At 39.9% G+C, this 15,930-nt stretch overlaps 2 protein-coding genes across 4 annotated transcripts; both read left to right on the top strand.

The window, feature by feature from the left end:
* Positions 1 to 410: 410 nt before the first annotated feature.
* LOC125233248 lies at positions 411 to 3,664 on the top strand. Its single transcript, XM_048139190.1, has 7 exons — positions 411 to 525; positions 1,243 to 1,533; positions 1,783 to 2,124; positions 2,215 to 2,514; positions 2,608 to 2,659; positions 3,026 to 3,129; positions 3,411 to 3,664. The coding sequence occupies exons 2-7, from the start codon at positions 1,446 to 1,448 to the stop codon at positions 3,662 to 3,664; spliced, it is 1,140 nt and encodes a 379-aa protein (XP_047995147.1). The 5' UTR covers positions 411 to 525; positions 1,243 to 1,445.
* On the top strand, positions 2,376 to 9,506 carry LOC125229941. Of its 3 annotated transcripts, none has more exons than XM_048134894.1 (15): positions 2,376 to 2,514; positions 2,608 to 2,943; positions 3,026 to 3,325; positions 3,411 to 3,753; positions 3,837 to 4,142; positions 4,252 to 4,586; positions 4,927 to 5,232; positions 5,848 to 6,147; positions 6,230 to 6,565; positions 6,677 to 6,991; positions 7,087 to 7,428; positions 7,598 to 7,897; positions 7,980 to 8,160; positions 8,280 to 8,512; positions 8,876 to 9,506. In XM_048134894.1, the coding sequence occupies exons 6-15, from the start codon at positions 4,358 to 4,360 to the stop codon at positions 9,109 to 9,111; spliced, it is 2,778 nt and encodes a 925-aa protein (XP_047990851.1). In that variant the 5' UTR covers positions 2,376 to 2,514; positions 2,608 to 2,943; positions 3,026 to 3,325; positions 3,411 to 3,753; positions 3,837 to 4,142; positions 4,252 to 4,357; the 3' UTR covers positions 9,112 to 9,506. The 3 variants fall into 3 exon arrangements, with proteins under 3 accessions (XP_047990851.1, XP_047990857.1, XP_047990861.1); XM_048134900.1 differs by having other exon boundaries at positions 8,280 to 8,443; XM_048134904.1 differs by lacking the exons at positions 2,376 to 2,514; positions 2,608 to 2,943; positions 3,026 to 3,325; ... (1 more) ...; positions 3,837 to 4,142; positions 4,252 to 4,586 and adding an exon at positions 5,376 to 5,710 and having other exon boundaries at positions 5,120 to 5,232.
* The last annotated feature ends 6,424 nt before the right edge of the window (positions 9,507 to 15,930 follow it).

Here is a 15,930-nt window from a genome sequence, read left to right on the forward strand (position 1 = left end):
AGGTCGACTGTTCGTGTTTTTGACAGGCGGTAACTGTGAGGTAACCGAGAGGGGGTGGGCGGCACTTTCAGCGGGGAGCAGGAGTGGCCATACTGTACGATAGTACTCTTTATTATACTGTGCCTTTACCCAAGCCCTTGACCCAAGCTGTACTTTTAAGCTGAGTTTAGACGTGCAAGTTATTGTTGCAAGTTTTGAGACAGAAGTATATGCAAGAAAGAGATTCAGATATTAATTTGCCACTCACTCTTACCACTTCTTAGTTGTGTCCCAAAACTTGCATCAATAACTTGCTGGTCTAATCTCAGCATAAAGCGGATGGAAAATCATTGATATTTGACTTAGCAAACTTTAGTACTCTTCTGAATTGAGATTAATAGCCGTAGCGTAGGTATCCCATTACTCGTACCCATGGATGCGAATACTTGATGTAATACCATGGTCATACCTATTTGGAATGACTTAGTATCGCCTCTACATCTCAAGCTTGCATTTTTTTCAGCATCTCTTCTTTAACTGATACAAGTACGTATTATCATATAATACAGTACGTATAATACATAATTATACTATGTACAGTCAACCAATTAGAATCCTAGGTCACTCTAGAACCCTGTCGTATAGAAGTCAGTTTGACTTTTACTGTGAAAGGGTTCTACAGTGGCCTAGGATTCAGATTGGTTGACTGTAACTGTATCCGTAGCATATCAACACCTACATTCTATATACACTACCAATGCCTACGGAGTTTATTGTTTTATCATTTGGAAGCGATATACATTCCAGTATCAGCAGCGCATATTTGTGTGCAACGGGCTTTAGATATTGCTTGCTTAAATAGAAAAATGGGGGCGTAATTTGGTAGTTTGTGAATACTGGTGTAGTGATTAAGGCAAGATGCTGTGGACAGTTCTGTGTCTAGTGACGTATCTTGCCAGTCATGCTCATGGTTAGTGCGGCATAATTTATTTCTACTAGTTACCCCTAACATTTTTGTACCTACATTACAAGGCTTTACTATGTTAAATTTTTGATCAACTTAGGTAAATTATTTAAAACAACCGTACAATTAGGTTGGGTACCTATTATTTATATCGAGAATTTAGTAAAACGAATTGCTAACATTTTTAAACGTAGTAAGTAAACAAAGAGCTTAACGTATTATAATTCTAATATTTAATTTTAATTAAGTAAGTACATACTACTAAAATAAAACTATGATTTTTAAATTTCCATCAACAGCTCAACAAACATTAAAGACTATCAACTTCCGCACCAACACTGGGGCGACAGTCGACATCAATCTCAGCAATACAGGGACTACAGGAACATGTCGCCTAAAGCAACCCAACGGCCTAGAGGTGGACCTAGCCACCCTCAATGTGGTGGGGGTCACAGTTCAGCCGAGCAGCAAGTTTGTGTCTTGCCGCGTCACCATTGGGCCAATGACAGCGGCGCTTCTTGGCAGTTGGGAGCTGATTGAGAACTCGGGACTTACTTCTCGAATTCAACCTGCTACTATCGCTTGGGCTGGTAAGTTACATATATGCTATGCTAAGCTTTGAACAGAATGACAAAAGGCATTGGTCCCTATTTTCCTTTCTGAATTTTTACTATCTTATTTTTGCTGGATTTCTCTCTAGATCGATTTTTGCACAAGATTCTGGGACATCATCACATTCATCACAGTTGTACAATACCTACACGAACTGCATCTCTATAAATCGGTTTGTTTACATATTTAAAGGGAATAGACGACGCACCATAAAATTCTTATTTCAGATACCTCAAATCCATCAGCGGTAGCGCGACAAAGAGCCTTAAGTGGCGAACAACACTACAAAGTAGACATCGGTGGTTCAATCGTCGCCAACCTTCGCCGAGAGACCGGTACCTTCGAAGGTTGCTTCATCACAGCCCCCGATGGCACCACCATGCCCTTGTCGGAAACCACTGACTATCCAGGCATAGCGTGGACTTCTAGATCTAACTCCGTGAACATTTGTAATGTACAACTGGGGCCCATTGATGCAGATATGGTCGGGACATGGATGATGAGGGGCTGGTTCATCCATAACGGGCTTTTAATCGAGGCGCAACAACCTGTAGTTGTTCACGAAGAAGGTATGTAAATTCTATATACTTGAAATTTTAACTTATTTGTACAAATAAGGTCTTCCATTGTCATTGTGATCCAAAAACCTTTTTTTATAGATGGGATCGAGCATTTACCCGCATTGGAATATCTGACCCACACTGGCCAAACTTACGACATCAGCTTGAACCGAACAGTCAACCTCGCCACTTGCATTTTAATCGACCCTGCTGGCTCAGAACACACCCTTAGTACCGCCTCCACCATCCCAGGAGTCGCCGTCTACAACGCCGACCAATACGTCATCTGCCGCGTGCGTATAGGACCCATGGAACAGAGTTTGATAGGGGAATGGACGTTGGTTCAGCAAAACACTGACGGCACGAAGCGTCGACAGAATGCAGTTTTTCAATGGGCTAGTAAGTATCTACACGCAGAACCCAATATGAAGTAAAAAAGTGGACTCAGTAGTTGTAGGTGATGTGTTTACCAACCCAACTTAATTATTCCAGATCCTTCTAACCCAGATGAAGAGTCCTGGTTTGTGATCAACGATGTTCCAAGGCAAATTTTTGCAGCCACTGGATCTAATACAGAAATATTCATAGGCAGAAACGAAGGTTTCTTTGAGTTTTGCTACATCACCACACCTACCGGATTACACTTGCCTGTGTACGGAAGGAACTATCCAGGAATACAGCATGTGTTGTCCAATAGAGTATCATCATGCGTTGTTGAACTAGGCCCCTTGAATGCTGAAATGTGGGGTGATTGGACTTTACACGCAAGACACGATTTTAATGGGAGACCCATCGAATTAGCGCAAGTTTTTCATGTCACCCAGGACAGTAAGTATTTACCTACATACTTTACATTATAATAAAACAGAATTAGTTAGTACTCTTCTGAATAATTTTGAGTAATTTACAGCCGGCGTCAGAACATTGCCCCGTATTCGACAATGGACGAGCATAGGAGCCACAGTCGATATAAACTTGAACCAAACTGGAGTGGCATCCACTTGCCGACTCCAGGCACCAAGTGGAATCGAATATGCCATAACGCCTGGGGCGACACCTTTAGCAGGCGTTACCGTACACGGAAGTTCTAGCTACGTATCCTGTCGAGTCACCATCGGACCGATGGCTGAGAACTTGTTAGGCCAATGGGTACTAGCTGAGCAAAGCACCGGGTTACAGCGTAGGCAACCTGTCATCATTCAATGGGCCCGTAAGTTCAGTGAATCATAATTGAATATATATGTACTGTACCTACACTGATACAAAATTATAACAAGTGTGTATAAATTATTCAGATCCAGCGCATTCCGACAGGGATGCAAGACAACTGATAATTGCCCCCGAGTTAACACTACCCACCGACCTTGAAGGTACAGTAGAAGCGGGCGTCAGTCGAGAAATGGGTACTTTTGAAGGTTGTTTCCTCACTATCCCAGACGGCACCGTGATCCCGATAATGTACAACACCTTCTACCCTGGAATAAAGCTTGGCCAACCTTCTAGAATTATGAGTTGTACTGTTGAGATCGGACCTGTGACTGCTAAGTAACATGGTTGGCCGATACACGTTGTCTGGAATGGGTAACCATGTCGGATTTAGAACGGAGACACAGCAGAGTTTTACAATCATCGAAGATGGTAAGTAAACATTATCAGACAGTTCAAAGGGCTCAATATTTCTTAACTACGGAGACACGCTTAATATTTAATACCGATTACAGATGGAATTACGAACCTGCCACCACTTGAAATACAGACACACCGAGGAGACAATGTAGATATTAATCTAGAACAAACTGGCAGTATCGGTATTGGTACTTGCATGCTAAGGAACCCAGCTGGACAGATCTTTGTGCTAGACTCCTCATTCAACAGCCCTGGAATTACAGTGCATAGAAGCAGCAAGTTTGTGGCCTGCAGAGTAACCATCGGGCCGATGAGTGAAAACCTGTTGGGTGATTGGACTGTGATGCACCAAGTTACTGGACAAAGAGAGAGACGTGTTCATGCTAGTGTGTTCTGGGCAAGTGAGTAATATACGCTCCTGTTTACAAATGGTCAAGCGTCACTCAATGAAAATCTTAGGGTCAATATGTTTATACTGTTTGTAAATCAACAGTCTAAGTTTTATTACAGATCCAATGGACCCATCATGGTCGTATCAGATTGTAACAGCACCAGAACAAAATGTAATAGGTGCATTCGGTGACACCATCAAGTCACCGTACCTTGGCATCCAGGTATGCCAATAGGCTGCGCCATCATAGCTCCTGATGGAACTGTTATGCCTCACTCCGAAGGCCACACCTACCCTGGAGTCGGCTGGTCTAGGGCCAACAGTGTCGCTTCTTGTACCGCTCGTCTCGGCCCACTGGATGATAGTATGCTTGGCAGATGGACTTTAGCGGCAAGGTTCGATGATGATGGATCACTTTTGGAGTCACAACAATCTATCACATTAGGACGTAACAGTAAGTAAGAATAGACCAATTGTCACAGTATCACAAACTAATGGTACTAAATACAATGTTTACTTTATTTAAATAGCTTTTTTTTTATTGTCTCTGTGCATGCACTTTTCTAGAATTTAATGTAATTTGTATTACCTTTGTAAAAATATTGTTTAGACAAAGTCCCACAGTTAAATCTATTTTTTCGGTTCCCGAGATACAGGCTGCGCCTAGTTTGGGGCCGACGGATATAACCTTAATGGCAAAAATGTAATTATGTTAAGTTCTGCTTGGAAATGTACCTATATAGATATTTTTGGCAAATAAACGATTTATGATTATGATTATGATTATATTTTAGCCGGAAATGAACTGGAGCTACCACCTCTCGAGTATTTGACTAATGTCGGTGCGTTAGTCGACCTAAGTCTTAATAATATGAACAGTCCAGTTCAAAGTTGCGCTCTGTTGACGCCCGATGGAAAATATCACGAGCTTACTGCAGACTCAAATATAAACGGAGTTACAGTTCACGGACCGAATAAGTTTGTGTCGTGCAGGGTAACCATTGGCCCCATGACTGAACAAATGTTAGGCACATGGACGCTTGTCGAGAATGGTGCTGATGGTAGACACAGAAGGCAAGCTGCTTTGTTTTCATGGGCAAGTAAGTGTCGTCAAGTTTTTGATGGTAATAATTAAATTTAGAATTAAGAATAGAATCGTTAATATATTAGTAGAGTCTGTTCGGAAAGAGAAGAGTCGTGGAATATATTGGACCCCATGAGACCTCCGTTTCTTTTATTACAGATCCTTCAAACCCCAATGCTGCGCCAAGATTAATTATTGCATCACAATACGAATTAAGAGCAGATACCGGTGAAATTCGTAACTTATTCGTATCTAGAGAAGACGGGTTTTTGAGGGTTGTTTCGTCACCACCCCTGATGGCGCCGTCTTACCGCTCTTCCCTCACATGGAGTACCCTGGCATTGCCCATGCGGGTGTTAACAGGCTGACAGCTTGCTTCGTCAACTTGGGGCCCATGGACGCTGATATGGTCGGGACATGGACCATCGCAGCGAGGTTCAACAATGCCGGAAGCAGAGTTGAGTCACAGTTACCTATAAACATCCTTCTAGTCGGTGAGTGAAATTGTGATTGATTTATTTAATTGTGTACTTTTTTTATATTTTAAGTAGGTACCTACTTACATTAAAATTACCAAGGTACCTGAAAGAACTTGAATTGTTGAAGACCCTATAAAACCGTTTTTTTACAGATGGCACGCATATTCACCTTCCTATCCACGAATTGTCGTACTTTGGAGGTTTTGTGGACTTAAACTTGAACCAAACTGGGGTAGCTGGAGGTTGCAGCTTGACTACCCCTGACGGCCAAGAGCACATCTTAGGCACTACATCCAGTATACCAGGAGTTGCTATCCATCCAGCGAGTAAATTCGTCGCGTGTAGAGTTGTTATTGGACCAATGACCGAATCTCTTTTGGGCGATTGGGTTATTTCGCATTTGGGATCGGATAATACTGAAAGGCATCAACCTATGACAATTTCTTGGGAAAGTAAGTTTCTGAACTTAAATATCTATTTGACTTAATTAATTATTATTTGAATTAATCCATTCATGTCTGTTTATTAATTCAGACCCAGCGGACCCTTCAGCGCAACGGCAAGTAACAACACAAGCGCAACAATCATATAGCGTTCGTCCCAGCACTATCATCTCAACTTCTATCCCGCGTGAAGATGGCCTGTTCGAGGGTTGTTTCCTTACCACCCCGGATGGCACGGTCCTGCCCGTTCTGGAGTCCAACGCCTATCCTGGAACTATCTGGGCCGGCGCCAACAGAATCACTGCCTGTTTCGTCCAAATAGGACCTGTTGATCCTGAAGAGGAAGGGACTTGGGTTCTCGTCGCCAAAACAAACAATTATGGAGTCCGCACGGAATTAAGGATACCAATCCAAATATCATTTATACGTAAGTGACACTAGTTTGTGTTTTAAAATGAAACTTTCAAAACATACCTAATCTAAGTAAACTGTTTCTACATTTTGTGATGAGTTTTATAAAATGTAAACTATATTTTAGATGATCAAAACCTTCTCACGGATAATCTCCCAAGACGAGAAATCTTTACTCACACGGGAGGATTCGTTGACATTGCTCTCAACGAAACTGGGAGCGCGGCTGGCTCCTGCAGCCTGAGGAATCCCGCAGGACGAACCTTCCTCCTCCAGAACGCTGTGATGGTATCGGGAGTGGAAGTGCGAGGAAACAATACATTTGTGTCGTGCACTGTAAGAATAGGACCGATGTCCCAACAGCTTCTTGGCACGTGGACTCTTATCCAACAGGACTCCTTGACGACGGAAAGATTACAACCGGTTCAAATATCTTGGGCTCGTAAGTGTTGAAGCTGCATACTTATGTTCAAAATGAATAAATACAAAGCAAGTTGATCATATAGATAATACGATTTTTTTTTTTTTCTTTTGCAGATTCAGCAAGCCCAAATGATCCGCCGACGTTAATAAGACGGGCTGTAGACGAAATCGTTGTGGAAGAAAACGATGTTTTCACCTTAGCAGCGCCTAGAAATTACAACGACAGCTTTTCTGAGGGCTGCTATATCATTACTCCTGACTTCACAACTCTGCCAATCTTTGGCGACAACAGATACCCTGGCAATCAAAACGCTGGTGCTAACCGACACACCACATGTTTTGTAGATATTGGTCCTATTACTGCTGAAATGGCTGGACCTTGGATACTCTTTTCGGTCGTCAATAGAGCAGGGGAGAGAATAATTTCAGAAAACCCTGCCCATATAAGTATTAGCGGTAAGTTATGACTAGTGTCTATAATTTTAATTTTTAGATTAATGTCGTGAAATATAGGGATTGAGTTGAAAAAAAAAACCAGAAAACTTTTTACTAGATTTCGACGTGAGTTGACGCAACATAAGCATGTTTAGCCATGAGATGAGAAACTATCGCTTTTTAATTTCAGACGGAGTCATAAGATTGCCAACTCTTCAACACGTCGCACATGAGGGCCACTTTATCGACCTGGCTTTGAATCAAACAGGCCAGACAGGGAACTGTCTCCTCAGAGTACCATCTGGCCATGAGTACACCCTGGTCACGGCGGGCAGTCTGGAAGGCATCACAGCACATGAACAAAATAAATTCGTGTCCTGTCGAGTGGTGATAGGACCAATTACTGAAACTCTTATCGGTGATTGGGTCTTGATACAGCAGTTCAATGATCCTCATTTGAGAGAACAGCCAGCTACGATTTCTTGGGCCAGTAAGTCCATAAATATGATAATTTGGAATTACTTAGGTATGATCTCAAAATGCCAATTAAGTAACAACATCATATCTTCCAGATCCTGATGATCCAAAGGCGGAAGTGTGGGACATCAGGACAGAACCCGATAGAGATATTTACGCAGACTACGGAGCTTCCGTCGAGATCTCCATCCCAAGACAGAATCTTAACTATCTCTTCGAAGGTTGCTTCATCACGACGCCTGACGGAACTACCCTTCCTATTTTCTCAACTCATGCGTAAGTTGGCATAAGTACATGAATATTATTTACAATCTTAAGTCTGATTTAATGCTCTTAATGGACTTAAATAGAAGTTTAAATTTCCTTCTCCGCAATCGACAATTTCATTCATCCAGGTACCCCGGAATCTCGCACTTGGGAGTGAATCAAGTGACGGCTTGTTTCGTGGAGCTGGGGCCTATCGACAGCGATATGGCTGGAACCTGGATGTTGGCAGCCAGGTTCAATGACAACGGAGTTCGCCACGAAGACCGCCAGCCGTTCATCCTCGCTATTGGGCGTGAGTATCATTCGTTGGATTATCTTGTGCAACTTCGTATGAACTCCCAAGGAGTACCTAACCTAAGAGGTTAGTAAAGGTACTTAGTGCTCTCTTCCTAATATACCGGTATCAATAGTAACGTGCCAATGCCATGTTTAATGGGCTGGGTGCTTCACCGCAACTGAACGTGGGCTGGACTATGTTTGTAATGGTGTAAAATGCTACTTAATTGCGCTGCTCAAATTGTGGTATTTTAGCAGCCAAATTTGTCATAATATGTCTGGTGACTACGCGCTCTTTGTAAAGGCTTCATAATATAGCATCTGAGTTATTGTCAGAGGTGGAGGAAATAGTCTGGGTCAGTTGTTTCCGTGGGATTTTTCTTACTGCACTTAAGCAAAAGAGCTCTCCTCTTTCTGCGTCAGAATTCTCAAGTACTTCTTCCCACAGCTCCTCCAGCCACCTTCAACGCGACAGCGCTCATCGTCAGCCTGACAGTGATCTTCGGTCTCATCCTCATCGTGGTGGGAGTCCTCAGCTACAAGACAGCGAGGAACTGGAGCTCGAACAGGTGGAACCAGTCCAGGTCCTGGAGTACGCAGAGGTGGAACAGGCTAAGGTCGAGCATGCGCAGTGTGTCTAGTCGGAGGAATATCGTTGATCATGAGTTGGGGTCGAGGAGCTAGTATTAGGGAATATTCCTTGGGAAATTTTCCTGGGAAAAATACACCACTCTGAATGTCTAATGATGAACATATTTTCGTTATACATTTGTACCCATTTTACTTCTCGATTTTATAATTAATTTGCTACTGTATCATAACAACTGTTTTTATTTTAAATTGGTAATATTTTAGATATTTTGTGTGTTGGGCACTCATAGGAGGTTTCCTAAAGGATGACAATAAAATAATAAAATTAATATGTATTCATTAGCGGGCTACATTAAAACTTAAAAGACGAGTACTGTGATATACTGACAACCGTAATATAAGTAATTATTTTATATAGGTAGGGTAGGTAGGTATATTTTGTATAGGTAGGATTATATTGTATAATTTTATGTATTGAATTATATTTTAATAAGCTCATCAATGTGCTTTATTATCTAGATATAAGTTTATAGATCATGTTTATACCGACATATTAGTGATATGGAACTGTGTATAGCTGTAATTAAAATAATTAATAATTTAATACCCAATTGATTTGTTATCATCTCTGGTGTATGGAGGTGTCTCACGTATCCTTTATCTATAAAAATATGTTAACTCCGAGATAAGTACGAGGTTATATACACCGTGTTTCACTTAACACTAAAAACCTGAAAACAGTTTGTTCAGAATCGAGAGTAGAATCGATTGAGCTATATCTTGATGGGGGTAATATTTTTATTTAAATTAGTATTATTAATTATTTTTTACGTGCCCATTCTATTGTACTCGTAATACAACATTGTGTATATCGCATTGCTATAGGTTGTTTACCTTTTTTCAGTATTTAGAAATACTTTCACGTTGTTTGTCAGTTTAATCTTAATGTTTATCATAAGTCATAACAAATTGAACTCGTACCTAATTACAACCTTGTCATTTTGAATATTGAGTTTATTTGCGTTACCTGTCCAATTTGAAGTTTACTGTGATTTAAGTATGTCGTTGCAGTAACGTACACAATTTTGTAGAGCTAAAAGTCAAGCAAGTAACGATCAGATTAAAAGATGGTAATGCAATATTAAGTACCACAATTTTTGCCAAGATGGCAATGCAATGCAATGTCTCACCATTCTGACATAGGACGACGATGACTAAACGGAAAGAAAACATACGATTATTGTAGACTCAAAAGCCAAGATAGCTTAAAACAAAGAGTAGTATAATATAAACCTAAAGAGCATAAAAGGAAGAGGAAAGCCTTTTTCTCAAACATGGTATGAAATATTGATGTTATGTGCCTTATAATTGGCAGCGAAGTATGACGTTGCAGGTGCGGCTAGGACGATTGATAGATAATGGAATTTCATACAAACCTTGCAGGCCAAGGCCGGCAAAGTCCTCTTTTTTAATTTCCAAACACAGATAATTGTGACATAACATCCAAGTATTTAGCCAATTAAAAAAAAACTATAAGGGACTTTATAGACGTGCCGACTGCAACTGGTACGGGCCCTAGACAATATTTGACTTTGGGTGCGTTTTCATACAAAAAAATTTTTTTTTCGTTTTTTTTTTATTTTTTTTTTTAACTTTTTGTTTTTTTATAAGCGTATACGGGGTACCAAAGGGGAACGAAAATTCGATTATTTTTGCGCTACGACGCACCGTTTAGGAGATACAGCCATCCAAAGTTACTATTTTCAGTAGACTTTATTTATTTCATACCATGTTTGAGAAAAGCACTATACATACCTCGGCGGGAAATGGGGTTGCCCCACCCCCAACCCCCTTTGTCCCGGCCTCTGTAGTAATGTACTATTGTCTTTGTGTTGGGTTGAGTTACGTTGCCTTAGCGTTGCCCATCCGATCCGATGTCGGAAGGATTTCAAAGGCAAAAATCAAAGATGATGGCTTAAACGTATGGGATATCGGTCCTACATCCGATATCGGATCGGATAATGTGAAAACGCGCTTACGTCTTAGCATATGGTAATTAACCCTTAAATGCATAGTGATGTATATATGCATCATGCATTTTTGACTCTATTGACAGCATGTCAAAATTCAAATTTGAATAAATCTTTGTCAAGGTCATGCATTTAAGGGTTAAGACGCTACGAGAGCGAAAATGCTAAAATGGAAAGGAGTCCCTCTTTCATTTGGGAATTTCAGTTAAATAATATAGTGTTATTAACTAGATTTATAGAAAAAAAATGTCCATTAAGAACAACTCAGTTAAAATATATTGCGAAAAAATCTTATAATCGAGGTTCCGCTCTCGACTATATCCTCCTTCAAAACTTATTTAAACGGATTGAAATTTGAGAATCTGAATAACAGTGAAATAATCTGTGTCGGACCGTTTAGATTTTTCGGCTAATTGTTAACGATCTTGAGTATCACACCTTTTTTGAGCCCTATTGAAAAATGCCGTTTGTAGAAATTTTTGATTGGCTCTAGCGTCTTCTAAAATAAAAATAGAAAGAAAATCAAAACGGTCCGACACAGATAAAAATAATAATAAACTGTGTTGAAAAAACCATTGCTCTATCTTCAAAAACCAGGGAGGAAATAGTCGAGAGCGTTTGTATGGAGAATTGACCTGTATCGTATCGTCTTAATTACTTTGATAATATATCACCTTGTATAAATTGCTAAGGGGAACTCCGTTAATTAGACAAAGGCCAGTAGGTTAAGGAGGCCAAATAAGCTAGAATCTTTTTAACTAATTGTCCTTCAGCTCTCTGGACCGTGTTTTCCCGACTTCCAAAAATAAGGAAGTTCTCAATTGAATCTTAACACATTCCAACACAAGCCAACGAATGCCGAAGTTGGTCCGTCTGGCGGTGGAGGAAATGCGCTCTTTCGTCACAACTTTGTTTCCACAGTTTTCACCCGACGTTTGATATAAGGTGCATTAGGTTAATTCCGAAAGTCGTCTAATTTCGAATGTTGCATAAAAATCACCATCATTTCCATCATAATTATCAAGATTCCCTCAATCTCATATCAAGAGAATGCACAAGTGGTGTGCACTGTACACTGCTTAGTGCTTACCTATAGCGAAAAGTGCCTAAAAGCCAAAGGAGGCCGTCCTAGCAGGGAGCTAACATACATACATACATCACGCCTGTTTCCCAGAGGGGTAGGCAGAGATCACGGATTTCCATTTACTACGATCCTGACAAATCACTTTCGCTTCACACACTTTCATAACGCTTCTCATACACGCTCGTCGGTTTCGACCAGGGAGCAGGGAGGGGGTTTGTCGGCCAGGGAGGTAACATTAAGTAAAATTTGTCCTACTTACTTGTATTGTCAATATACACGGTCGATATTAAATTCGAGAATAACAGTAGGAAAGTGGATAGCGAAAACTAAAAACAACGCCGCCATGGTAAGCAAAATGTTAATTTTCATTTCATCCCACTCGCACGCGATACTACGCGACCGGCCTATACGTACAGTATCGCAATTCGTTATCTTAAGACACAGGTACCAAAGTACGTGTATGCAATGAGTGCACAGAATTCGCCTACAAAGACCGGCCCGGGCGGCGGATCACAACCGGACTTATCTAAGTTAAATGATATGGAGGCGGACTTCGCCGATATAGAAAGGGATACAAAAAAAAATTACTTTTCGAAAAAGAAAAAATCCTTTTGAACACGATTGCAAGTGTAGTCTTCTTCCTCCTACCCTTATCCCACGTTATGTGGGGTCGGTACAACATGTCTTCCTCTTCCATTCTCCCCTATCTTTCGTCATCTCAACACTCACATCTTACTTTCTCATGTCCTCTTTCACACAATCCATCCATCGTTGTTTGGGTTTACCCCTCCCTCTCCATCCATCAACATTCATCTCCAACATTCTTTTGCCTATATGACACTCATCCCTCCTCATTGCATGACCGTACCACGCCAACCTGCCACTCCTTATCTTTTCCGTTATAGGCGCAACTTTCAAACTTCCCCTAATATACTCATTCCTGATCCGATCCATTCTGGTCACTCCACACATCCATCTCAACATTCTCATTTCCGCTACGTGCACTCTCCTTTCATCCTCCACCTTTGTCGCCCAGCATTCAGATCCATACAATACAAACGAAATTAAAGAATTGCGAACGAAGCGAAAAAATTTACTCAATCGAACGAACTAATGGTAGCGTCCATGAATAAAAATATCATTGAATTTTAGGAACCAGGTTGCTGAGATCAAGGCTTCCACAGAACAGTCAACTAGCATGCTTCGTGAGAATATCGCTCAAATCAATACCCAGATGAATAACATACAGTCAACGTCATTTACCATAACTGCTGAGCAAACTAGTCTCAAGACCCAAGTTAGCTTGCTTGAAAATGAAATATCTCAGAATGAAACCAAAATTAAAATGTTAGAGGGGAGTCACTCAGCTACCGTTAAAATTTCATCAGATCAATCTCAATTGCATCTACAGGAGGAATTGATACGTGAGGCTCAGGATCGCAACGATAGAGAACGAAATGTTATCATAGTTGGGCTCGCAGAGCAGACCGCCGAAAGCCCCGAGGAGAGAGTAGCTTGCGATGAAGCTGATGTAGTACGTATTACTCTATCTATCGTCCCAAGCATACCAGAGCCAGTTAAAATCATAAGAATCGGTAAATATAATGAAACTAAAACCAGGAGAGTTAAAGTGTGCTACGAATCTAAATATCCAGCCAAACAACTTTTGCGAAACAAAGAAAAACTCTCGGAAAATATCCAACTCTATTCTGACCAAACTCCTAAACAATATAAATATTTACAGAATTTAAAGGAAGAGCTGGCCAAGCGAATTAATGATGGCGAAAACAACCTCACCATTAAATACATAAACGGAATACCTACCATTATTAAAGTCACGCCAAAAAACTAGAGAGCAAATCAAGTCAAAACAGTTCGATTATTAATAGCAACACATACCAGCTCCTGAATAATTACACAGATCTACAATGCAATAAGACCAGGCTTACTTTCTTTTACTTAAATGCCAGAAGCATCAGAAAAAAAGGAAAATTCGACGAACTAAAATGCATACTAAAAGCAATGCCTACGACAGTTCACGTACTTCTTCTGACCGAAACTTGGATTGCAAATGAAGAGCAAGCTATTGAGTTGCAAATAGAAAACTACACTCACTATTTTAATTACAGGACGGACACGAAAGGCGGAGGAGTCTCAGCATTTGTGCATAACAACCTAAGACACACTATATCCGAATCGCAATACCTAGATGGTAATAATTACTTATGGATACGTCTTCAAAATATGTCACTTGAAATTGGAGTAGTATATAATCCAAGCCACACAAATTATCCAAATTTTCTAGAAGAGCTAAGTAATCAGCTGCAGAAAAGAAATAGAGCGATAGTTTTCGGGGATTTCAATATTGACCTGCTCACTAAAGAAAAGAAAACACGCCAATATAAGCAATAAAGCTCTTCTAAAAGAAGCAGGCTACACACTTTTAAACAAAATAAATAGCCAATATTGTACGAGGGACTCTAAAACAAGACAATCTATACTTGACCATGTTAGCACTAATTTGAGAGACGATTATTTTCATATGGCAATTATTGAATCAGGAATGTCAGATCACAAGCAAATATGTATTGAATTAAAGAAAACCAAGCCACCAAAAAGGATCGAGACTACATATTAGTACATATGAAGCAGTGGACTACAACCGGCTGTACACGATATTCGAACAAGCTGAACTAAACGATATTTATGATGACTATACGGCACTAGAAAGTTCAATAAAAAAATACATAAATGATAGCAAAACCACTAAAACTAAAATTCTCAATACTCCACAGAAAGATTGGATTTGTAAGGATATAATCAACGGAATAAACAGGAGAAACTTACTTTGGAGGGAATTAAAGAAAGACCGAAAAAATAAGGTTCTGGAAGAAAACTATAAAACTACCAAGAATGACTTAACCAAATTAATTCAAAGCACAAAAGACACATACTATTATAACAAATTTTTACAATACAATACGAAACCTAAGAAGATGTGGAGCTTAGTAAATACATTAGCATGTAATAAAATAAAAGCAAGCTGTGCACCGCCGAAAATTATAATAGAATCGAAAGAAATAACGGATGCCAAACAAATATGCGAAGAATTTAATTTATATTTCTCGTCTATAGGTTCTTTCTTAGCAGATGAAATACCCAAATTATATCATAATGATTCTAAAAAAGCCCTACCTAAATCTCATACGGATTCCAAGCTAGAAAATTTTAAACAATGTAATACAGATGAAATCATTAAAATTATAAACGATCTTGATTCTAACTCTAGTGCTGGGGTCGACGGAGTAAATACGAAATCAATCAAATGTATAAAAAATATAATTGCCGAGCCTCTCTCCAAATCAATTAATAAATTACTGCATACAGGTGAATTCCCTGATACCTTGAAGATAGCCAAAGTTACACCTATTCACAAATCTGGCCAAAAAACCGACCCGGGTAATTACAGGCCAATCTCTGATCTACCAACACTATCTAAAATATTGGAGAGGGTTATACATAACCGGTTGAGCGAATACCTGAATTCCATAAATTTTATTTTCGAACGTCAATATGGCTTCAGGCCTAAAAGTAATACATTAACTGCGACAATCGACATTGTAACTAAAATTAAATCAAATATTGATAAGAAAAACATAGTCCTCGGCGTCTTCATTGATTTAAAAAAGGCGTTTGATACGGTATGTCATAATTTGCTTCTTCAAAAACTACAAGTAATTGGTATATCTGGTAATGCACTAAAAATGTTTCAATCATACCTTGAAAATAGATCCCAAG

This window comes from Leguminivora glycinivorella, chromosome 1 (genome assembly GCF_023078275.1).
Source record: "Leguminivora glycinivorella isolate SPB_JAAS2020 chromosome 1, LegGlyc_1.1, whole genome shotgun sequence".
NCBI classification, from domain to species: domain Eukaryota; kingdom Metazoa; phylum Arthropoda; class Insecta; order Lepidoptera; family Tortricidae; genus Leguminivora; species Leguminivora glycinivorella.